General features: G+C 51.2%; 1 protein-coding gene across 1 annotated transcript in view; it reads left to right on the top strand.

Moving 5' to 3' along the window:
* Window positions 1–688: 688 nt before the first annotated feature.
* Window positions 689–25,585, top strand: part of LOC140408502 (transmembrane protein 132C-like) — a 1,621,914-nt gene continuing 1,597,017 nt past the window's right edge. Inside the window, exon 1 of the mRNA XM_072495783.1 lies at window positions 689–954. Within this exon, the coding sequence (XP_072351884.1) occupies window positions 870–954 (85 nt within the window). The 5' untranslated portion in view covers window positions 689–869. The remainder of the gene's footprint in view (window positions 955–25,585) is intronic.

The following is a 25,585-nucleotide window of genomic DNA, read 5'->3' as shown; positions in this document are numbered from 1 at the left end:
TCCCCCTCCCCTCATCCCCTCCCCCTCCTCTCACCCCCTCCTCCTATCAACCCGTCATCCTCACCCTCTCCCCACCCCGTCATCCTCTCCCTCTCCCCCTCACCCCCTCCCCTTCACCCCGTCACCCTATCCACCTCCCACCTCCCCCTCCTCTTCACTCCCTCACCCTCTCCCGCTAACCTCCTCTCCCCCTCCCCTCACCCTCTCCCCCTCACCCTCACCTCCTCCTCTCTCCCCTCCCCCCTCCCCCTCATCCCCTCACCTCTCCCCCTCACCCTCTCCCCTTCACCCCCTCCCGCTCTCCCGCTAACCCCCTCTCCCCCTACCCTCCACCCTCACCCTCACCTCGCTCACCCCCTTCCCTCTCCCCCTCCCCCCCTCCCCCTCTCCCCCTCACACTCTCCCCCTCACCCCCTCCATATTCGGCCAAGGCTCCAGGACAACTTGGGGAGCTTTGGACAGCGGCTGGCCCGGGGCCCCGCCCCTTGCCGCTCCCGGCGGCCAATCGGTAGCCAGCGCCGCCCCAAAGCCCGGCCTCTGATTGGCCGGCCGCGCCGCCTGTCAATGGGAGGGCGGGGCGGCCTGGGCTCTTGCGCGGGCGCTGAGTGAGTGGAGCATGATCGCAGAGATAAGGCAGCGAGGAGGGGAAGAGGAGGGGAAGAGGGAGGGAGGGGGACAAGTTGGCCTCTTCTCTATTGGGTTTATTTCCCTCTGCGAGTCTGGCTGCCTGACCACTGTGGCGGGATTGAACAGTGCATGGAGTTTTTAAAGAGAATCCAGAGAAGCTTCTGTTGGAACAAAGTCTCCTGGTGACGAGAGATAGTTCAAGGTGTCCCGTTGGGAAGGTTACAAATAATTCCTGAGGCAACATGCGGACTTTGGGATTTGCAAAGCTGACTACCCTGCGCCCGTGCCTGGCTGAGGTCCTGGTGTGTGCCGCATTATTCTGCAATGGTAAGTTTGAAGTTTACCAACACAACTTGGCGTGTGCACTTGAAAGGCGAATTGTACCTGACTGCGGCTCCACTTCGGAAGCTGAGGTGTGAGGAGTAAGATGTTGGCGCGGACAGCACTGTCCCGTCTGCTGGGAAGGAAATAACGGTTTGGACAATGTGGCTAAAAGTACTTTGGTGCCGGCCTCTGTGACAGCGCAGTGGGCCAGTCACAGGCTCTCTGATCGCTATCAGAGAGGGCTCACTACCAGCCCCTTGTCTCCCTGGTAATGCCGACCACAGCGACCGCACTCTCATCTCCATCTGGGAGAGCATGAGTGAGAGTGAGTGAGTGAGACAGTGAGTGAGACAGTGAGTGAGTGAATGTGAGTGAGTGAGACAGTGAGTGAGTGAATGTGAGTGAATGAGAGAGTGAGTGAGCGAGAGTGAGAGTGAGTGAGAGAGAGTGAGTGAGTGAACGTGAGAGTGAGTGAGAGTGAGTGTGAGTGAATGACAGAGTGAGTGTGAGTGAATGAGAGAGTGTGAGTGAATGAGAGAGTGAGTGAGCGAGAGTGAGTGAGAGTGAGTGAGTGAACGAGAGAGTGAGTGAGAGTGAGTGAGTGAGTGTGAGAGTGAGTGAGTGAGTGAAAGTGAGTGAGTGGGTGAGAGTGAGTGAGTGAGAATGAGTGACTGAGTGAGGCTGTAGATCTGTAGGGGGCATTTCCTTGTCCAATTAATCAATCTCTGGACTCATGCAATGGGAGGGCTGGGGTGTGTGTGGGGAGGGCTGGGGTGTGTGTGTGTGCGGGGAGGGCTGGTGTGTGTGTGGGGGGAGGGCTGGGGTGTGTGTGGGGAGGGCTGGGGCGTGTGTGGGAGGGCTGGGGTGTGTTTGTGCGGGGAGGGCTGGGGTGTCTGTGGAGAGAGGGCTGGGGTGTGTGGGGGGAGGGAGGGGTGTGTGTGTGGGGAGAGCTGGGGGGGGTGTGGGAGGGAGGGCTGGGGTGTGTGTGGGGGGAGGCTGGGGTGTGTGTGGAGGGAGGGCTGGGGTGTGTGTGGGGAGGGCTGGGGTGTGTGTGGGGAGGGGATGGAGGGGTGTGTGGGGGAGGGCTGGTGTGTGTGGGGAGAGCTGAGGTGTGTGTGGGGAGGGCTGGGGTGTGTGTGGGGGAGGGCTAGTGTGTGTGTGGGGAGGGGAGGGAGGGGTGTGTGGGGAGGGCTGGGGTGTGTGGGGAGGGGAGGAAGGGGTGTGTGGGAGGGCTGGGGTGTGTGAGTGGGAGGGCTGGGGTGTGTGTGGGGAGGGGAGGGAGGGGTGTGTGGGGAGGGCTGGGGTGTATGGGGTGGGGAGGGAGGGGTGTGTGGGGAGGACTGGGGTGTATGTGGGGAGGGCTGGGGTGTGTGTGGGGTGAGGAGGGAGGGGTTTGTGGGGAGGGCTGGGGTGTATGGGGAGGGGAGGGAGGGGTGTGTGGGGAGGGCTGGGGTGTATGTGGGGAGGGCTGGGGTGTGTGTGGGGTGAGGAGGGAGGGGTGTGTGTGTGCCTGTGAAAAATTGAGATTAAGCAAACTGTTGATCAAGAGCAACCGAAAGCGCTCCAAGTGGGAACTCCCGGGATGCAAAACTGCAACTTTCACAGACATGTGAACACCTTTCCCCAGATTAACAAGGATTCTTGCTTCATAAAATACGTTTACCTGAATAATATTGGCCCCTCCCCAATAGGAAGAGACCCCAATTTACCCCGGGAGGAATGCTTGACTTGTGGACAGTTCATTCTCGCTTCTCTACTGGATGCGCTTCCTTTCTCCATGTTAAACCGTGGGGGAGCGCTGTCCACAAGGGGCTGTGCTGGAGGGGAGTGCCTGCTCTCTGACACCGCTGGCTGCAAAAGGTGGGCCACATTGGCCTGGAGTTCAGCAGGCTGTCCTCCCAGAGCAGGAGGAGGGGATTTATCTTCCATCCGAGTGAGCAACGCGCGCCCAGGCGCACACCCCTTCCCGAGCCCCAGAGCCCATTGCAGCCAGCGGGGTAACTGCTGACCTGGCCTCGGGTAGCTTCCTGATCTCCCTCACCTTCTTTCTGTTTATCGGGGCTGCCGACCTGTTCTCCAAGGCTGCTTGTGGAAATAGTGCTGTGGCTGACATCGCGGCAGTTTATCACTTTAACGAGCTCTCAAATAACTGTAAAAAGATTCTGCCTGGAATGCATAAGTGTCACGTTGTGAGGCGGTGTTAACGGGGTGGGCAGGAAGGTCCAAACTTTCTTGGGGGGGGGGGGTTAGAAGTTTGTCAGCATGACACTGCCGCCGTGAACACGTCCCCCTAACGTTACGTCCTTGTGTTAAAACACAATCTGTCGGGGATCCCTGTGGCTAAAGTCAACGCGTGTTCACACAAGCAGTAGATGGAGCTAATTAGGAGCTGTGGGAGGGTTACCACAGGGTGAGGGCTGAATTCCAGTAAGACATGTTTGTGAACACACACACAGATCCTACTGCAACTCTCTCTCTCCTGCCTGCAGAACTTTCCAAACCTACCTAAAGTTTAATCATCACTCATTACCGGCTCATTTTTCTAATATTGAAGTGGGTTTGAGCCACTGTCAGCGCGCTGAGAGGTGTTTATTGATGCTTACCAGCCCAGCAGAGACCCAGCAGAGGCAGCGACCTCATTGCGCCTTCGAACTGCTCCTGACCACCCCATTGGCACAATCAAGAGAGATCCCACCCCCCATTTACTTGGCTCTTAGATTGGGGTATTATCTATAAAACAGAAGATATATTTTATATGCACAGCTCCATTTTCTGGTGCAGCTTCTGACAAGTTTACAAACAGAAGTGAATCCCATTTACTGACAATGCAGTTTTATTGTGGACACCGGTTTCCTGCTCACAGATACAGGCTCGTGTAGGTTTTTTAACCATTGCGTCCAGTTCAGCCGACCCCTCTGGCGGTGCTGAGGAGGTGCGCTCAGTTCTGGGAGGGGAGATTATCATCAGCTATTTGATGATGGAAAGGGAGGAATGGGGTCAACTCTACGTGGGGAGCAAGGCAAAGAGCACCCGGGGGTCTGTGGGTCCAGCACAGGTCCACCCGGCGACATCCTCCTGAAAGTGCACCCTCCCTCCCCCAATCTCTACGATTTCCAGAATGTTCTGATTTTTGAACGTGTCTCACAAGTTGCTCTTTGGATTTTTATTTTAGTCGTTTCCCACATAAGGATTCAGGGGACAGATTGTTTTGCCGCTTTTAAGCTTAAAAAAAATCCACCCCTTCCTCCCCGTACATTCACAAGTCGATTTGCCGGGTTATTTCTAATGATGGAATGACATAATTTTATGATTATATGGACAGGAAATTGCTTTGACACTGATTTCTCCTTCAACAATATTAGATGGTGGGGGATGTTGCAGGGGCAGGTTGCCTCACGTAGTGTGATCCAGTGTGTATTGTCTGTATCTGTTACTGATACTAATCTGAATGTATGCTTTCCATTTAACAAATCTGTAATTTAAAGTGGTGTTTGACCAATTCAGTGCTGGCGGGTTTGACTGCCGAACTCGTTTATCCCGCATTTATTCGGATGTGAGGTTCAGCACTGGGTGACTTTGCTTATTCTCCCTCTTCATCCTATTTGCGAGTTGGTAGAATCAACTCCTGGCACGATTTGCCCAGCATGTCTTGACAAGGAACAGCAATCCTGATATCTTTGCCACTCTATGTTTCTTTAAGGTACATTTTTCTGTTAATTCCAGTGTCCCGTGTGGGACAGAACATTTTCCACTTTTGGCAGTTGTAGCACAGTGAAGTAGCTCTTTAAATCACCTTGGCGATGCAGCTTAAACTCTTCCCTCGAAAGAGCAGCGCTGATGTGACATTTCAAACCATCGATCTTTGTGATCGTTCTGAATAAGATGTTAAGTTTGCACCAAATTATTGGGGATTTTATGCCCTACACTAGTTTGGCTGGTTAGTGCTTGGCTGACTTTGCATTTCATTTAAGACGGGGAAAATCTATCAGTCTTAAATGAATAGTAGTGCTCTGATAAAAGCAGTGCTGACTGTATTGTAATGCGCTTCACACCCAGCTCCCAATGCCTTTCTAGAACTGGAAACACTGGAGACTGTGCACTCTCTGGCCCTTTTCTCTATTTCTTCTACTGAAGGCTGCAAATGCAAAACGGAAGGTCAGTTTTGCCAGCCGATGACAAATTGTTCTTTGAAAGCCCTTTTAAGATGCCGGGTTCTTTAAGCTCTACAGACTGTGTGAATTAGAAGGACTGCGAGATGGAATAAATGGACCTGGAGCAGACTCCAGATCAATCAGCTTGAAAAGACAGTTTTAATTGGTCACCATGTGGTGATTTCACTAACACAAAAGGATCTTAAAATGACATTTATTTCTGATTTCTCCATTGTAGAATTAACCTTATTTAAATAAAAAACATTTTGTACAGTAGGCACCAAGATAGGATTTACTTAAATTGTTACAAACTTTAGAGTTGAACGTTTAGCACGTGGAAAAAAATATTAAATTGTCGAATCTACTGCATATATTACAGTTTAATGGATAACTGGTAAGTGCATTTTACTTGTACAGTTTTTCTATATTGAGAGCTGCACATTAGTAGACAAGAAGGTAAATGCAGGCCGAGAGTGCAGAGGAGGTGTAGAGCTCACAGTAGTTGCTATCACAATCAACGTGGCTGCTACAATAGATTCTACCACCTGAACAGCTATGCAAGAGGGGATGCTTGGGGGGGGGGGGGGGGGGTGGCTATGATTGAGGTTTGACTTGTGAAGATAGTCAATGAATTACATTGTATTACCAATGGCAGTGGTGAATGCAGTTACCCTGAGCGAAAGGGGAGAAGATGGTCTGGTGATAATATCACTGCAGTGGCCACTCAGAGGCCCATACTAATCATTTGGGGATGGGTGCCCAATACCACCACAGTACCTGATGGACTTTAAATTCAAAAAAAAAAATATTGGAACTAAAAACTAATATCAGCAGTGATCCAGACTGATTCCGGACCGAACACGATGTGTAGCGGGATCCGGACTGAACCAGTTGTGGCGTGGGATCTGGACTGATTTGAACTTGATTGTCAGAAAATGAAACCCTGGTCTCCAAGTCCTCTGGGGAAGGACTGTGTTCTTTAGGGAAGGAAATCTGCCATCTTTCACAGGATTGGCCTACATGTTACTCTGGATCAACATTAATATGGTTGATTCTTAACTGCCCTCTGAAATGGCCAAGCAAGTCATTCACTTCAATTAGGGATAGGCAGCAAATGCTGGCTTTGCCAGCGATGCCCACATCCATTAAAGAATGTTAGAAAAGTAATGGCGCTGGGATATCTTACAGGCTTGTTTGCTTCTTCCACAACTGCTACTTCATTTTCTGTACAATGTAAGGGCCACAGAGTAAAATATATAGCAAACCTTATGCCATGTGCAACTGTAATGTACATTTCAATGTGCTTTACTAAAGTCCTTGCTTCCCCTATTTGGTGAATTACCCTATGCAAACCCTCTATCCCTGTATCACTTTGCACTGATAGACCATCTCTTTGTATTTGGACCCTGGAATCTTTTATAACAGCAATGGAAGAATTCACCAGATACTCATATATGAGGGATACACCTACTTTACCTCTGACCTGTGTTACAGATCTCCACTGGGATGTTCACATAGTCAATGGCAGTCTACATTGCATATAACCATTGTTCCATTTCATAGAACCATGGAATCCCTACAATGCAGAATGAGGCCACTCAGCCCATCGAGTCTGCACCAACCTTCTGAAAGAGCACCTAACCTAGGCCCACTCCCTCCTATCCCCATAACCCCACAGCCCCACCCAACCTGCACATCTTTGGGCACTAAGGGGCAATTTATCATGGCTAGTCCATCTAAACCTGCACATCTTTGAACTGTGTGAGGAAACCGGAGCACCTGGAGGAAACTCATGCAGACATGAGGAGAAAGTGCAAACTTCACACAGTCACTGAAGGCTGGAATTGAACCAGGGTCCCTGGTGCTGTGAGCCAGCAGTGCTAACCACTGTGTCACCATGGTGTGATGGTGGTGTGTGCACAGGTGGACCCAGGTCACCTTCAAATGTAGTGTTCAAGGAACCATATCAATGGTTTTGTATCATTCTCTGTAGGAAAGCAGTGCCATTAAGACCTGTGGGGTAGAAACCAGTTTTGAGTGGTGGAGCAATAAGGGTAGTGTTGGGATCTATGGCCCATTATACACTATATGTGATATTTAACTCAATTTCCTGCAATGGAAATGAATATGACAAAGGCCGATCTGATCCCATTGGCTTTGTGCCACTGCCTGAGATGGTTTCTACTCTCAAATTTCCATACAAGTGGTTCACTTGATGATCCAGGCCTCAACCTTATAGCAAACTGTCAGTTTTTAAAGGATACCTCAACAATTACTCCCCCACATCCAAAATCCGCCGTCCCACCCCCACTGAGCCCCAGTCCACAAAAGGTACCCTATCTGCTCCAGACCCAATTAATAAAGACACTCCTCACTCCTTCACGGAGACACTTACTTCTCCAATGCTCCCAGTTTACACCTTTCTCCCTCTCCCTTAACATATTTATGCTTACAATTTTCCCACCGCTCTCAATTATTGCTGAGATTCTCTTTCCTCACCTATTGAAAAGGATTGGTTCGACCTTCTCTCCCCCCCCCCCCCACCTCAAAACATGCTCACATTTTCTACCCCTTCTCTTCTGTTGCCACCCATTTCCTTTCCCCTCCATTGCATCAATTTCCCACTCCCTTATCCTTTAATGCTGTTCACTTTCCCCCTCTCGTTCCCCCAAATTTCCCATCTTGCTGTGCATTATGCCTCTTTTTCTCCGTACTGTGCAGTTTTTTTCTCTTCCTTCCCACCCAGTGCTACCCAAATCCGGCGACATATTTATCAGAAATGCCCTGGTCCTCACCTTTGTGCATTTGCACCATGGTTGAATTGCCACCTCAGCCTGCTGTAAGCTGAAACTCCCATTCTTGGAACAATTCCTCGATATATTGCAGTGACAGCAATGAGGACCATTCCAGCTGAAGCATGGTGAGGGGAAGAGTGGAATCTGTCCACGCCGGACTCTGGAAAAGCAAGACTACATGGCGACGGAGGCTTTGTTGTATTGACTTCTGCCTCCAAAACACCAAGACGTCAGCATGAAACATTTGGTGGTTGGGGTGACTGGTTCAGTTTCTGATCACTGAGTGTTCCCTGAATCACCCTATACTTCCTTATCGGCATCACTAACTACTTCTCATGCAGTGTATGCATCTGTGCCAGTGCCTTGCTGCAAGCCGGAATGGTGACATTCAAAGTTCTGGTGAGTGGTGTTCTTCAGATTGTGGTGTGACTGGTTTCTCATTGCGGTGTGAAGAGAGCAGATGGTACAAAATGAATAAGTAGACTTATCTTTTTGGCTGCCACATGGTAATGACATGCAGTATTATACACCAATACTGCGTTTAGACTTGATGCAATATCTACTGTAAGTCATGGGATATCTTGTTCAATCTCCCTTGCTTTAACCCCATTTGAGTTCTCCTTCCTAAATAAATCTGCATTGCCTACTAATAAGGAAGCCTGTTCCATGCTGCGTTCTTCAATTGTGCCCAACCTTTCTCTAGTATAGAACATGAAACAGGGGAATTGAAAGAGTGAAGTTGTCCATTTTTAAAATTCCTTCAAAACAGTCCATTCTTTCTTCCGTTCTGGAGCGGATAATATAATTTATGTTATCCTGCAGTTTTCGCCTGTATTTATCAACATACCCAGAACATGAACTGAAAATTAAGTTTCTCTTGCGTCTTCTGGAGCTAATCTCCATCGTTTTTGTGTTCTGCAAAACTGAATTACTGACATTTGACTCTGTACTTGTTAAGAGGCTTGTTAGCTGCTCTTGACGTGGTAAAAGCTCCATATTACAGCAGTGCCATAATTGGCTGCTGTTTTTTCATTCTTGCTAATTCAGTCACTGCCTCAGAACTCATTCATCTACAAGTCCACGTGTTCCTACAGTTTCGTGAGTGGATCATTAAAATCGGCAGTCTTGCCATTTTCTTCCCCAAATTGCAGGCAATGTTCCATAGCTTGGAAAGGGTTGTTGACAGTAGCAACAGAGAAACACAACTCATCTCTATGACAATCCTCTGATTCGCTAGTTTTAGAGGAAGGGCTAAATAAATCGGTTAATACCAATGTCAAAACCGCAGGCAGAAGAGATCAGAATAGAGATCAAACACCACAGACGCTGGAAATATGAAATAAAAACACAAAATGCAGGATGAATTCAGCAGGTCTGGCAGCGTCTGAGGAGAGAGAGTTAACACATCAAATCTAAATGGTCCTTCTCCAGTTCTGTAGAAGGACCGTTTAGATCGGAGACATTAACTCTGTTTTTAAAAAATATTACTGCCTTCAGTTAACCCTTTCTGGGAACAAGAAGAGGCTTCCTGTCCAAGAACTCGTAATAAAGGGCAACTGGTCTGCTGAAGCTTTCCCCTCCAGCATTACTACATCCAAAATTGATAACATGGGATAAAATGCAAGAGTAACTCTGAAAGGGGTAACCTGTCCTTCAAAGTGAATTATTTTCAAGTGAATAGTTATTATGGCAATTGTGCTGTTCACTCATCTGGACTCAAGCATAAAATCTGTTTGGAAATGCACTTGAGGCATCTCCCAAAGTATACATCTGAACTTGATTTATTTCATTCTTGCGAGTATTTTAAACATTATGTACTTAGTAAGAAGTGTTTGTGTTTAAACTGTCATCTGTTTTACTTCACTCTCTGACAAAGGAAGGATGGAATCCCATGTATTCAGCTTAACTGGTTAACTGCAATGGTCAAAGTGGTTCGGTTTTCACTAGATTTCTGTGCTCAATGCACAATGAGTGAGCCAAACAGAATAGAACAAAGAAACCCACTGTGCCTGAGAACTCAGCTGTAAATGTGGTTATCTGAGCAAACATTACAAGATTAACACAAACATGCAGTGGAGTGTGTTCGATGTAAAGGGTAATAAACAGGGAAATGATCACAACCATACAATAACTGAGCCGAAGTAGTCGCTCTAAGATGTATATAGATCCTGCCTGATATAATCTAATTTATTCTGTGTGTCTGTCAGGACTGGTGATACTATCACACAGTGTGGGTATTCATTTTATCTTTCAAGAACTGAATGCCCAAAAAGGAGATAATATTTTGTAAAAGGCATGTCATGGATCATCTGCGTCAAATTGGACTCTTAAGGAATTGTCCACAATATTCTGCTGCTTGACCACAATTCATGGGAAGCTTTCACATGTGAAGCAAGCCTGGGGTTGTCTTAGCAGAGGAGATTCTACTTATTCTGTGGGGTGCATTTAAATCAATTGCAGAAAGGTAAATAATGTGTGGCACAAAGCATGGTCTGGAGTGGTGTTAATTAATTTTTGAGGCAATAGGGAAAACCTCTCCGAAGGTTTCACTGGGTCAGTTAAAGTCGGTGCCCACAGCAGGTTTTACACAATTTGTGGAAGGAACAAGCTTGAGGGGCCAAATTGTCTTCTCATTCTCCATTTTTCTTCTGTGCTTACCTCATCATTTGGATTAATAATTGAATTTGCTCAATTGCTGCTTTTATTAGTGCTGTAATGAATTCCCGCATTCTTCGATGTGGCGCTGCATCTAATAGCTGTGGAATAGAAAATAATACAATTTAACTGTGACGTCAAACTCATTTTACAGTACCTGCAGTCGGTAATCTGCACAGATGATACCGATATGGTTGAACACATACTCTGGGAATGTTTCACTTGGATCAAGAGCTTGATTAAACTGTGGCAAAAATACAATATTTTTCAAATTGTATCGCCAACCTTTCTAGTCATTCCTCCAGGTGTTAAGCCGGAACAGGGTACCCTGGAAGAGAGAATGTCTCTGTCACCTGCATCAAAAAAGATTGCAAAGAGTTCTTTGGGATTATCCGTTGCCGAATGCCGGAATCAGGAAATGCGATTGGGTGGAGAATCGGTTCTGATGCCGAAATTGTGGCGGGCGCCGGTTTCATGCCAAATCGTGACTCTCCGGTGCCACGACATGGGCGTCAATGCGTTCCTTTCTGCACATACAGTAAACTCCATTGGCATATCATTAGCGGGCCTGACCCGGTATTCTCCAGGGCATCCGCGATTCTCTGCCTCCACAAGGGAAATTCCCGACAGCGAGGTTCACTTGTGCTTTTAAAAATCGAGAAACAGGCGCCATGGCTGATGAGGGAGAGAGAGGAGGTAGGACATACAGAGGCACAACTGTGGGCTGCCGGTCCTGAGACTGGCCGGGCATGCTGGGGTTCAGGGGAGGAGGCCCTGATCGGGCTGAGAGTGGGGAGGGGGGGATGTGCGTAAGGCAGGGTGTTCCCCCACGGGACTGGGCGGTGTCCAGGCAAGGACCAGCATTGCTGTGGGCTGCAAGGCAGCCATCGTGCTGCGCACCCTACTGACCACCCACACTGGCCTTGATTCTGCAGAGTACCACCAGCCATATGGGTACCCCTACCCCATCAACCCACAACTCGCCCTCCAGCTTACCACCCCCCCCCAAGCGCCACCCTCCAGTGGAGCATCACGTGGCCCATCCAAGGGCAAAGCCCACAGTAGCCTCTACAGTGGGGGGTGGGGGCTGCTGAACGGGGGCTGCAGAAAGTACCATTGGTATGGGCAGCGCCAACTGATTGTACCCCTGGCATCAGAAATGGGCACCAGGGCCCGAGATCCCCACGGTGCCGGGCACCGATGGGGCCAGGGGTGCAGGACTGGTGGAGGGGTGGGGGGGGTCATGTGGAGAAGGAGTCCGCAGTGTCAACTGGGGCTACCTTGTACCCTGATGGACCTTGTTGGGCATGGGGATATGCACCATGCTAACGTATTTGCCTTTCATCCCCCTGCAGACACTGGATATTAGAATACAACCAGCAATGGCGGCCTTCCTCCTAGTCAGTACAGTCCTGGGGGATGCACTGAGGCTGTACGAGCTGGAGTTGTTCTAGGAGGAGGAAGCTGCAGCAGAAGAGGCTGTCCCAGAGGAACAGAAGGCAGTCGCTGAGGGTGGAGAGCCGGCCACGGAATAGGCCGGGGAGGAAGAGGGGGAGGTGTAAAGGAGGTGCCCTGTGAGGCCTCGTGTGTACCAGCGGCAGCTGTCATTCAAGGACCTGCTGGACAGGCTATGCCGTTGAAGACTCTGGCTGAGCAGGGGACAGTGCGACTTATCTGCCGGCAACTGTGGCTTTGGCTCTGGCTGGGGTGGGGGGTGGGAGACACCAGAAGGACCACCCCCATTACCAGTTGGTCCTGCAAAACACAAAACGAGTCAGATGATTAGACCGGGGGGGGGGGGGGAGTTGGGTTGGTGGGGGTATGTTGGGGAGGGGGGAGGAAGGTGGGTGTGTTAGGCAGTGGGGTGTGTGGTGTGTTTGGGGGGGGGTGTGTAGGGATGGCCGTGGTGGTGGAGCGGGTGTGTGGGGGTGAGGGTGGTGGTTGATACACGTGCCATGGGGAACCGCAACTCAACAGGGTCTCGTTTCCTCGCACGATGACGACCTTCACCCCTGCGACTGCCCTTTCCTCAGGCCTGCCAACCAGGCTGTGGTGAGTGGCCCAGGTCTGGTGGTCCCTCACCAGCCTTTTCCCGCTCCCGGCGGTTCTGGGTGGTCTTCTCCTGAGGGAGAGAAACAGAAACCACACAGTGTTAGACAGTCCGAGGTATGCAGCCCAGGCGGTGGGTGGCTGGTGGCTTCAGTGGCCAGGGCATCCGACCATGGCGGCCGGTATGTGGTGCAGGGTGGGGGTTCAGCTGTCCTGCTTGTGGGCGAGATAGGTTTACGGGTGTGTGGGACGGGGGTTGGTGCCAGGGGCACACTTCTGCCTACTAATCCTGGGTGCCCTGAGGAAGTTGTGCAGTTTCGTTCAGCACTGCTGGCCAGTCCAGACAGTGTTGCTCACAGATCGTAGTGCCTCTGCCACCTGTGCGGGCCTGGGTACAGGGTCCTTCCCGGGCTGGGGTACAGGGTCGTTCCCGGACTGGGGTACAGGGACCTTCCTGGGCTGGGGTACAGGGTCCTTCCCGGGCCGGGGTACAGGGTCATTCCCGGACTGGGGTACAGGGTCCCTCCTGGGCTGAGGTACAGGGTCCCTCCCGGGCTGGGGTACAGGGTCCTTCCCGGACTGGGGTACAGGGCCATTCATGGGCCATGGTACAGGGTCCTTCACGGGCTGGGGTACATGGTCCCGCCCGGGCTGGGGTACAGGGTCCTTCCCGGACTGGGGTACAGGGTCCTTCCCGGACTGGGGTACAGGGTCCTTCCCGGGCCAGGGTACAGGGTCGTTCCCAGGCTGGGGTACAGAGCCCCTCCCAGGCCGGGGTATAGGGTCTTTCCAGGCTAGGGTTCAGGGTCGCTCCCGGGCCGGGGTACAGGGTCCCTCCCGGGCCGGGGTACAGGGTCTTTCCGGGCTGGGGTACATGGTCCTTCACGGGCTGGGGTACAGGGTCCCTCCCGGGCTGGGGTACAGGGTCCCTCCCGGGCCGGTGTACAGGGTCTTTCCAGACTGGGGTACATGTTCCCTCCCGGGCTGGGGTACAGGGTCTTTCCAGGCTGGGGTACAGGGTCTTTCCAGGCTGGGGTACAGGGTCTTTCCAGGCTGGGGTACATGGTCCTTCATGGGCTGGGGTACAGGGTCCCTCCCGGGCCAGGGTACAGGGTCTTTCCAGGCTGGGGTACAGGGTCTTTCCAGGCTGGAGTACATGGTCCTTCACGGGCTGGGGTACAGGGTCCCTCCCGGGCTGGGGTACAGGGCCGCTCCCGGGCCAGGGTACAGGGTCCTTCCCGGGCCGGGGTACAGGGTCCTTCCCGGGCCAGGGTACAGGGTACTTCCCGGGCTGGGGTACAGGGACCCTCCCGGGCTGGGGTACAGGGACCCTCCCGGGCTGGGGTACAGGGTCCCTCCCGGGCCGGGGTACAGGATCCTTCCGGGCTGGGGTACAGGGACCCTCCCGGGCTGGGGTACAGGGTTCTTCCCGGACTGGGGTACAGGGTCACTCCCGGGCCAGGGTACAGGGTCCTTCCTGGGCTGGGGTGCAGGGTTCTTCCTGGACTGGGGTACAGGCTCCCTCCCGGGCTGGGGTGCAGGGACCCTCTTTGGCTGGGGTACAGCGTCCTTCCTGGGCCGGGATACAGGGTTTTCCCGGACTGGGGTACAGGTTCCTCCCGGACTGGGGTACAGGGTCGCCCACCTCGTCTTCACGGCGTGCTGCAGGAGGGGTCTCGAGCTTGGTGTCCGTAAAATGAGGTGCAACTCTCCTCGCTGCCATCTTGTTGGCTGGGACAGCATGTGTGGGGAGTGAAGTGTGTATATGCGGCTGCAGCTTGTCGGCCATCTGACTATCAATTGCGAATCCGGCGAAGCCTGCACCGTTTCTCATTGGAATTGATTGTGTTCTGCGTCGCACTGGTGCCAGCCCCTCAATGGTTGATGAATTGGTCCAGCTGCGACGACAGTTTTGCTTTCGTAGAACTCCGTGAATCCTGCCCTGGCGTCGACATTTGTAGGGCTGGATTCTCCGATTTCGAGGCTATGTGTGGAGCATCTGTCTAGTCTTACAACCAAATTAATGGGGTACATGGTCCTTCACGGGCTGGGGTACAGGGTCTTGCCCGGTGGGGGGGGCGAGCAGCCACGCCACATAAAGCCCTCGGATTTACCGGCAGATACAGACGGAGAATTGCCGGGTCCGTGGTCACGCATGCGCATGCCAGGTAGTGCCACCATTTAATCCCTCTCGCCACCCTCCACCAGCCCATGCCAAAGCCCCCCCCCAGCCAGCGGAATGGCTCCCCCCCCCCCGACTGTGGCAGCGCTGGACAAAGTCCCCAGCCGCCACCTGAGGTCCCCGAAAACTGTGACACACATGTCACACGGCGTCAGGAAGTCGGGCCATCGGAGGCGGAGCATCGTGAGAGGGCCTCAGGTGATGTCCTGAGGCTGTCCCAACAGTGTGCGGCGCACTCAGCGATGACACCATTTTTGAGGGGGCAGTGCATCCGAAATACGGCACCTCCCCCCGATTTCGGCATCACAACAGATTTTCCAGCCAATCGCCGAATGTGATTTCGGCGTCGGCAATCCGAGAATCCAGCCTTAAGGCTCAGGAATGGAGAATTCCGCCACATTTCTTTAGCAAGAAAAATAATTCTGTGGAATATTTTTGTTTCAATGGTGAAAGAAATTGAATAGGTTGAACTGCCGACCGTGACATCGGGAAGGAGCTAAATTAATGTACAGAGTAGTTGGGCAGCACGGTGACGCAGTGGTTAGCACTGGGACTGCGGGGCTGAGGACCTGGGTTCGATCCCGGCCCAGGGTCACTGTCCATGTGGAGTTTGCACATTCTGCACGTGTCTGCGTGGGTTTCACCCCCACGACCCAAAAGATGTGCAGGGTAGGTGGATTGGCCACGCTAAATTGCCCCTTAATTGGAAAAAAAATAGTTGGGTACTTTCAATTTATAAACAAAATTAATGTACACAGACAACATGAAGTGATCGATAAAAGACAGAAAATGCTGCATAAAGTCAACAGGTGTTGCAGCATCTGTGCAGAAACAGAGGGCTGGATTCTCCGATTCTGCGGCTATGTCCCGCAGGATCTGTCTGGTCTTACGACCAAAAAGTCAGTGCGCTCCGCGCCGATGCTCCGCCCGGTGGGGGACTAGCAGTCGTGCCACGTTAAGCGCTCGGCCTTACCTGCAGATACGGATGCAGAGTGGCTGGGTCCATGGCCGCGCTTGGGCACGACGGCCGCGCTGCACAACATGCCCCGGCCGAGCGTGGACCTGGCCTGCCAAAAACATTCTCCCTGTAATTCCCTTCGCCACCCCCGGACCACCCCCCACCAGTCCCCCCAGCCCCCGTGGAACCCCCCCCCCCCCACCAGCGGAAAAGACCCCCCACCCTGACTGTGGCGGCGCTGGACACAGTCCGCAGCCGCCACGCGAGGTCCCCGAAAACTGTCAGCACACGTGCCCCACGCCATCGGGAACTCGGCACATCAGGGGCGGAGCATCGGGGGAGGGCCTCAGCTGACGTCCTGAGGCCATCCCAACGCCAAGCCACATACTCATTGAGTACGCCGTGTTTGAGGGGGCGGAGCAGCAGAAAAATGGTGCCGCCCCTGGTTCCGGTCTAAAAATGGATTCACCTGCCGATTGCCAAAAGGCGATTTCAATGTCGGTGATCGGAGAATCCTGCCCAGAGTTCCTGTAAAAGGGCCATTTGGATTTGAAACGTTAACACTATTTCTCTCTCCATAAATACTGCCAGATCTGCTGGGCCTATCCAGATTTTCTGTCTTTTATTTCAGGTTTCCAGCATCCGCAGTATTTTGCTTTTAATGGATTTATACAATACCCAGGGTTGATACCCATGTGCTAATACTGATATAAATTTAGTTCCTTCATGCTTTTGCTTTCAGGTATTTCTCTGTTTTACTTTCTCTGAAAGGCATCAGGAGAATATATTTTTTAAGGATTTGTTCTAAGGAACATTCCCGTCTGTATGAGTTTATGCAGTAAGTTGCTGAACCTTACAGATTGCAAAGCACTCGATGCAGTGCTGATCTGTGTGGAGTTTAGCAGGACTGGCAGTAGGAGTGCTACAAATGGGGGTCAATGCCCATGTGTTAGGGAGGGGACATCAAGCAGTGACCTCTATTGCAAGTGTGGACTTTGAGCGAGAACAGGACTGGGATTGCTGTGAGGCTCATCTCATCGGTCAGCTTGACAATGGGGTCAAATAGCCACCTGGGCTGGTTACCAGAGGATTACTTGTGCTGGAAAGAGGAACCAACGTGTTTATTAAAGGAAAAAATGGAGGTGAATTTGAGTTCTAATCAAAAGGAGGTTAAACTTATTTTTAAATGCCTCCTTTTTGTGTTAATTAAACCACTTCAATTAAACCACTTTTTCACACTAATTGATCAGACTGGTCTCTGTTGTAATTTGATAATAGGTCAACAATAAATGTACATAGCATTTAAATCTTGATAAGCAAAGGAACAGACCAGGATCATGAGTGAAGAGGTTATTCTGGGATCAAATATTGTGCAAAAAAACAGATGGAAGATCAAGGGTTATAATAATAATTGTTTATTGCCACAAGTAGGCTTCAATGAAGTTACTGTGAAAAGCCCCTAGTCACCATATTCCGGCGCCTGGTCAGGGAGGCCGGTACAGGACTTGAACCCACACTGCTGCCTTGTTCTGCATTACAAGCCAGCTGTTTAGCCCACTGTGCTAAACCAGCCCCTTTATCTAGTGGATAGGGTTTTCTAGTAGAGATATTTAAGATGATCACAGGAGTTGATGGGGTATATATAGAGATGGCTATTTTCTTCAGTGGGGGAAGCTCTGAACAAGGGGGCATAAAATTAGAGCTGGGCCATTTATGGTCGATATCAAAAAGTCCTTTGGCACACCAAGGTCATGGCAATCTTGAAATCTCTGTTGATGCCTCTTTAAGGAAAGGCCATTGATAGACATACTTGCTAATTATTCAAGTTCAGTGAGACTAGCTGAATGAATGGACTGTGCCCATCAGTGAGCAGATAATAGGAGTGATGGAAATAGCTCTGGAAGTAGGGTTGTGCTTCAATATTGTATTAGATACTTCCACCTCTCTAGTTTATGGCCATGAGTGTAGTCTCAATTTGGTTGTTCTAGTTGTGTTGTAAATGAGATGTAGCATGTATCTATAGTGGAGTATCTTGGCAAGCAGGGACAGACATCAGACCAGTAACTAGTAGTGTATGTCTTCTGGTTGTCGCAATCCTGCTGGCTGAAATAATACGGTCCTGCTTAACTGCACAAGTTCAATACCTTGTGGTTGGTAAATACAGAGCTTTATTGGTCATTTCAATTTAAGATTTCCGTGTGATTATTTTTCTCTGGACAAGGGAACTTTTCCAATTTAAAAATTCAAATCAGTAAGCTTTAAAATGTTCCTCCACACACTCCACTTTTCTGAGCTATAATTTATTTTTCCTCTCCTCTCCACCATACCTAGCAGCATCAGTTAAAAGCTGTATTGTTTATGCTGTTGTTTTATTTGAGTTATGATCCAGGTCCAGATATGTAACTTTAAAAAAAAGAAATCCAAAATCCAAGTTATTTACTGAAAGAATGAACCCACCAAGTTCCATGGCCTAAACCAGAGATTATTTACTATACAAGAGACAAACAAGGTAAACATTAAGTGTTGGACAGGATTTTCCATCCGCTCACGGCAGCGGGACTCTCTGGCTGCTCTGCAGTGAATGGGAGATTTGGTTGAGCGCCAAATTCTCCGTCCTCGCTGGCAGCGGTAAGGGGGCAGACCCGCAAAGGGTAATTCCAGCTATTGCCTTAGCTGCTCCTCTGCACTCTAAATTCAAAATATGTTAAACATGAATTAACAGGTAAATTGTGGTCAATTTAAAATATAAATTGCACTTTACATGGCAAATACCACAAGAAATACCTTACTAATTGGCTCAGCAGTCCAATCAGCTTCTGTGTAACCACTCTCAGCCACAAAGTTCCTTCAAATCTTTGTCTTCCTCACAAAGAATTTCAGCTCCTCTTGTACGTCTTAACTTGATCGTCAGTCGACAGCAGTGTACATTCAACTCTAGTTCAATGGGCATAGTCTTCACTACAAATGGCACTCGCCTGCAGGACCTCCTCAATTCTGTATATGACAGTTTGGATAATGTAGATCCACCAATGTCATCATCTAGTAACAAAAACAGCTACAGCAACTATGTTTGCTTATTCTCCGCTTCTGAATCTAGCCCTTCTCTTTTTCCACTGGTAGAATCAGCTAGTACAGAACTTGGATCTATCTGTGTCTTTTTATATGCTTTCAACTAGGTTCAGCCTCCCCAGAGGTTTTGGTTTGCAATCACAGCTTCAGTTTTCATTTCCTTAGAAACTGGGAGGAACAGCTTATTTTCTCGGTTTCCCTTTTCGGCTCCCCTTTTCAGTTAGGGTCCTTCTCAAAAAGATACAAGCTTTGAAATGACAAATTCCATCACTCTTGGAAATATTGTCCTTGAGGCCACCCTCCTGAGGGTCAACACTCACCAAAAGACCAATTTTGTAATCAGTGATCAGGCGGAGAATCCCTTTTAACGATGAAAACAGGGGCAGCGCCTATTTTCGGATGCACAACTCCCTCCAAAACGGCGTCATCGGGGAGTATGACGCACGCCGTTGGGACGGCCTCAGGATGTTACCTCCAGGCCCTCCCCCAATGCTCCGCCTTCGATGGGCCGAGTTCCCGACCATGCGGGGACGACGACAGTCGTCTCAACAGTCGGGAACCCAGCGTGGCGGCTGCGGACTGTGTCCAGCGCCAGCAACAGTCGAGCGGGAGCCGTGCTGCTGGCTGGGGGGTGGGGGGGGGCTTCTGTGAGGGGTGGGGGGGCAGGTGGGGGGTGGCGAGGGGGTGTCCAGGGGGGCAGTGTTTGGCAGGTTGGGTCCGCACACGGCCGGTGCCATGTTGTACGGTGTGACCACCGCAGGTCATTGCCGTGCGTACGCGCAGCCATGGACCCGGCAATTCTCCAGGCATTTATATCGGGAAGGCCGTGCACTTTACGTGGCATGGCTGCTATCCCCTCACCGGTCGGACGTTCGGTGCTGGGGCTCGCCGATTTTTCACTTATGAAGCGCCACGGATCCTCCGGACATGACCCCAGAACCGGAGAATCCAGCCCCAAATCTACCAACACCAAGACTACAAGAGCAGGGCAGAGGTTGGTACAAATTGTCTCTGAGCAAAGGCTAAACAGGATGGGACTCATTGGAATTTAGAAGAATAAGAAGTGATCTCATTGAAACTTCGTAATCAGTGATTGGGTGGAGTGATCTCATTGAAACTTTTGGGATTGTTAAGGGGCTTGACAGGGTAAATGCTGAGAGGATGCTTCCCCTCATGGGAGGGTCCAGGACCAGAGGGAATAGTCTCAGAATAAAAGGGTGCCAGTTTAAGACTGAGATGAGAAGGAAATGCGTCTCTCAGAGGATTATGAGTCTTTGGAACTCCTTGCCACAGAAAGCTGTGGGGGCAGAGTCTTTGTGCACATTTAAGTCTGAGATGGACAGATTCTTGGTCAGTAAGGGAATCAAGGGTAATGGGGAAAGGGCAAGAAGGTGGATGGGAGGAGTGTCGGATCAGCCATGATCCTATTGAATGGCGAAGCAGGCTCGAGAGGCCGAACGACCTACTCCTGTTCCTATTTTTTATGGTCTTATGGTCTTAATCAGGGGCTTAATCCGATCCCTAAAAAGCCTCTCCATGAATGTCAAGCCAGGAAAGCAATGGAAGTTTTTGAAGAGGTAGCAAAGGAGATTCAGTGAGGATAATGGCCGGGATTCTCCGGTATCCGGCGGGGCGGGCTGTACCAGCGTCAAAGAGTGGCATGAACCACTCCGGCGTCAGGCCACCCGGAAGGTGCGGAATCCTCCGCACCTTCGGGGGCTAGGCCGGCGCTGGAGTGGTTGGAGCCGCGCCAACAGGCGCCGAAAGGCCTCCACCAGCTGGCGCGAGTTGGCCCATGTGCAGGAGCGCCAGCGTGTTCCCAGAACCGTTGCCGTGATTCCTGTGCATGCGCAGTGGGTTTCATCTCTGCGCCGGCCATGGCGGAGCTTTACACAGGCCGGCGCGGAGGGAATGATTGCCCCTACGGCACAGGCCCGCCCGCAGATCGGTGGTCCCCGATCACGGACCAGGCCACAGTGGGGGCCCCCCCGGGGCAGGATCCCTCTGCGCCCCCCCTGAGGACTCCGCAAGTCGCCCTCAGAGACAGGTCCCGCTGGTACGGACCTGGTCTAAGCCACGCCGGTGGGACTGGCCGAAAACGGGCGGCCGCTCGGCCCATTGGGGACCGGAGAATCGCCGGGGTGGGGGGCACTGCCAGCGGCCCCCGACCGACGCGGCGCGATCCCCGCCCCCGCCAAAAAACCGGCGCCGGAGAATTCGGCAGCCGGCGGCGGAGCGGCGGGGTGCGATTCACGCCACCCTCTGGCGATTCTCCAACCCGGCGGGGGGGGTCGGAGAATCCCGCCCAGTGTGTTTGATGTGGTCCAGCAAGGCTTTTGACAAGTTTCTCATGACAGACTGGTCAAAAAATTTATCGTTTGTGGAATTGAAGGGAAAAGTGTAATGAAGGCTCTGCCTCTACCACTCTTTCAGGTGGTGAGTTCCTGGTCCCCACCACTCTATGGTTTAGCGCACTTAATTGGACAGCTGGTTCGTGATGAAATGAAATCGCTTATTGTCACAAGTAGGCTTACTGTGAAAAGCCCCTAGTCGCCACATTCCAGCACCTGTTCGGGGAGGCTGGTACAGGAATTGAACTGTGCTGCTGGCCTGCCTTGGTCTGCTTTAAAAGCCAGCGATTTAGCCCAGTGTGCTAAGCCAAAAGCACAGGTTCAATTCCTGTAATGGCTGAGGTTATTTGTGAAGGCCCCATCTGCTCAACCTTGCCCCTCGCCTGAGGTGTGGTAGTCCTCAGGTTAAATCACAACCAACCAGCTCTCCCCCCTCAAAGGGGAAAGCAGCCGATGGTCGACTGGGACTATGGTGACTTTACCTTTACTCTTTGGCTGAAAGAATCACACCTCAAATCCCCTCTCATCCAACTGCCAATTACCTGAAATCAATGGTTCCCCTAATTATTGACCTCTCTGCTAATGGGATTAGGTCCTTCCTGTACATTCTGTCGAGTCCCTTCTTCATTTTATACGCCTCCAAAGTTGGCTCATTGTCAGACAGCAAAGGTTAATGATAGATGGGTATTTTTCTAAGTTCTAGATTGCTTCCAGTCGGGTTTCACAGGGCTCAGAACTGGGTGCCTTGCTGCCGTTTGATTCGATACCAGTGATCTTGGTCAATAACTGAGGGGGACATGGATTCGAGGTAGCTGGCAGTAGGATGAAAGTGGAGTTGAGGTGTCATTCTTTCAGCTAGCTCGTGGTGGGAATCTAGAACTTACTGCTTAAAAGAATGGCAGGGACAGAATTTTCATTAGATTTTAAAAATGCTTGGATATACACTTGATGTGCTCTGACTGACGGAGCTTTGGACCGAGAGGCATACGGTTCAATTAGATGGGCTTTTTCAGTTGGCACCAACATGATGGGCTGAATGGCCTTTTTCTAGGCCATGAAGCTTTACTGCGTACCTATGTTCACATGTTTGTGCACTTAAATGAATGGGTGCAACTACATGAGTCAAGTTCAACAGCATCCAGGACAAAACAGTCAGCTTTAACTTAGTTTGACAACATTTCCTACTTCCATAACATCTATCACTAAGAAAGAGAAGTGCTCCCAGATCAAGTTTCTTCCAAAGTGCCCAACATCCTGATATGGAAAAATACCATTCCTCCAGTGTTCCTACTGATGCCACCATCAATTCACTGAGAGACACGTCGAGAAATAAAACCGTGGTTTTAGTCAGCTTACAACTGAGCCCGCCTGTGACCGGTACAACAATGAATGCAGCCCCGCAGGTCAGCTGCCTTTATACTTCCTGTAAGGGGTGGAGCCATGGGCGAGCCCGTACATGCCCCGACACATCCCCCTGTGGGTGAAGCCGTACAATGGCCCATAGGTGGAGCCCACAGGGTTAAACACATAACGTAACACGATACAGCAGTAACATGATATCACAGTGCACTGGTGAATTAACAGTAGTTCCATTGACCACATTCACCCCCTGTTTAAAGAATGAAGTCCGATGGGGGTGACGGGTTTACAGATTCAGTCAGCCTGGTGCCCGGATCGTACGTTGCGACCGCCGAAGCACTGGTGTTGCAGCCGTTTTGGGTGGCTGTGGAAGTGGGTCCGGAGCAGGCACAGGTGTGGACTCCTGGAGCGGCTCTTCCGGAGCTTCATTCCTGTGGACCGGTGCGGCGGGTGGGAGGGAGCGCGGGAACCATATCGGGGTAGGGCTGCTGAAACTGGGAGGTTGGATAGGGGTAGGGGCGCTGAACATGGGAGGTTGGACGGGACCTAGTGTGGGGGATGCAGTCGTGGTCGTGGTGCCGGAGCCTGCGGGCACCAGGTCCCGGAAGGAGACGGTATCCTGCCGGCCATTGGGGTGTCTGATGTACGTATAGTGTGGGTTGGAGTGCAGGAGCTGGACCCTCTCTACCAGGGGGTCGGTCTTATGGCTCCGAACATGTTTTCGGAGGAGGACTGGACCCTGTGTCATCAGCCAGGGCGGAAGCGAGGCCCCTGAGGTAGCTCCCCTAGGGAAAACAAACAAGCGGTCATGAGGGGTCTGGTTTGAGGACCTCCTGCCAGTGAGAAACCGGGAGATTCCTGGACCGTAGGGTCAGTAGGACTGTCTTCCCAGACCATCGCGTTCTCCCTCTCCACCTGCCCGTTTCCCCTGGGGTTATAGCTGGTAGTCCTGCTCGAGGCGATGCCCTTACTGAGCAGGTACTGACGCAGTTTGTCGCTCATGAACGACGAGCCCCTGTCGCTGTGGACATAGCTGGGGAAACCGAACAGGGTGAAGACACTATGCAGGGCTTTGATGACTGTGGGAGTGGTCATATCGGGGCAGGGAATGGCGAACGGAAAACGGGAGAACTCGTCTATGATGTTCAGGAAGTACGTGTTGCGATCATTGGAGGGGCGGGGCCCTTTGAAATCGATACTAAGGCGTTCAAAGGGCCGGGACGCCTTTACCAGGTGGGCCTTATCTGGTCGATAGAAGTGCGGTTTACACTCCGCACAGATTTGGCAGTCTCTGGTTATAGCTCTGACCTCCTCGGTGGAGTAGGGCAGGTTGCGGGCCTTGATGTAGTGGGTGAGCCGGGTGACCTCCGGGTGGCAGAGGTCATCGTGGATAGCGCGTAATCGGTCACCTTGCGCGCTGGCGCATGTGCCGCGGGACAGGGCATCTGGGGGCTCGTTGAGCTTTCCAGGACGATATACTATATCGTAGTTATAGGTGGAGAGTTCGATCCTCCACCTCAAGATCTTGTCATACTTGATCTTGCCCCGCTGCGTATTGTCAAACATAAAGGCAACCGATCGTTGGTCGGTGATGAGGGTAAACCTCCTACCAGCGAGGTAGTGCCTCCAGTGCCGTACGGCTTCCACGATGGCTTGGGCTTCTTTTTCGACCGAGGAGTGTCGAATTTCAGAGGTGGTGAACGTGCGGGAAAAGAACGCTACCGGTCTGCCTGCTTGGTTGAGAGTGGTGGCGAGAGCGACCTCTGAGGCATCGCTCTCCACCTGGAAGGGGGCGGACTCGTCCACCGCGCACATTGCAGCTTTGGCGATGTCCGCCTTGATGCAGTTGAAGGCCTGGCGAGCCTCGGCTGCCAGTGGAAAAATGGTGGCCTTAAATAGTGGGGGGGCTTTGTCCGCATACTGGGGGACCCACTGGGCGTAATAGGAGAAAAATCCAAGGCACCTCTTCAGGGCCTTGGGGCAGTGAGGGAGAGGGAATTGGAGGAGGGGGCGCATACGGTCAGGGTCGGGCCCTAGGACCCCGTTTTCCATGACGTAGCCGAGGATGGCTAGCCTGGTTGTGCGGAAAACGCATTTCTCCTTGTTGTAGGTGAGGTTGAGTTTTTGGGCGGTTTGGAGAAATCGGTGGAGGTTGGCGTCGTGGTCCTGCTGATCATGGCCGCAGATGATTATATTGTCTAAGTACGGAAACGTGACCCGCAGCCCGTTTTGGTCCACCATTCGGTCCATTGCTCGTTGGAACACCCAAACCCCGTTTGTGACGCCAAAGGGGACCCGGAGGAAATGGAAAAGGCGGCCATCTGCCTCAAACACCGTGTATGGAGAAGACTCGTACATTGCCCGACATATCCCCCTGTGGGTGAAGCCATACAATGGCCTATAGGTAGAGCCCACGGGGTTAAACATATAACGTAACACGATACAGCAGTAACATGATATCACAGTGCACTGGTGAATTAACAGTAGTTCCATTCACCACACCTACAACTGTGGAATTGCCTACCCCTGACAGCACTATCACCACATGGACTGCATCATGTCAAGGAGAAAATCCATTAACACCTTCTTGGGTCAGCTATGGATTGCCAATTAAATATGTGGCTTTGCCAGTGTGTCAAGATTCAAGAACAATTTTGAAACTCACACTACCTAATGGGCACCGCCTGAAGAGATCAATGAATACAATATAAACATCAATTTACCACATCCTCCCTTCTTTAGGAATTCCAATTCCACCATCTGATAAATCATGAGGCAAATTAAACAATAAAGGGACTTGGCATTAAAATTGTTTTTTCAACATTGTTTATTTAATATCCAACAGGTCAGAGCCACACATAAACCACGATACATCTGAAAATGCTTAACAATTTAAAGGAAAATACATGTCTTAGCTGATTATGATCATGGTACCGCCTGAGGTGGGGGGTTCGAATGCCACCTTCTCTTCTCAGAAACCAATAAACCGACAGCAAAATGTGGCAGAACTTCAGCCTCACAGCTACTGAATACAAGGCAAGGAGAGGATTTATCATCATATCAAT

This window comes from Scyliorhinus torazame, chromosome 1 (genome assembly GCF_047496885.1).
Source record: "Scyliorhinus torazame isolate Kashiwa2021f chromosome 1, sScyTor2.1, whole genome shotgun sequence".
Classification (NCBI taxonomy): Eukaryota; Metazoa; Chordata; class Chondrichthyes; order Carcharhiniformes; family Scyliorhinidae; genus Scyliorhinus; species Scyliorhinus torazame.
This window is presented reverse-complemented; position numbering and strand designations above follow the sequence as displayed.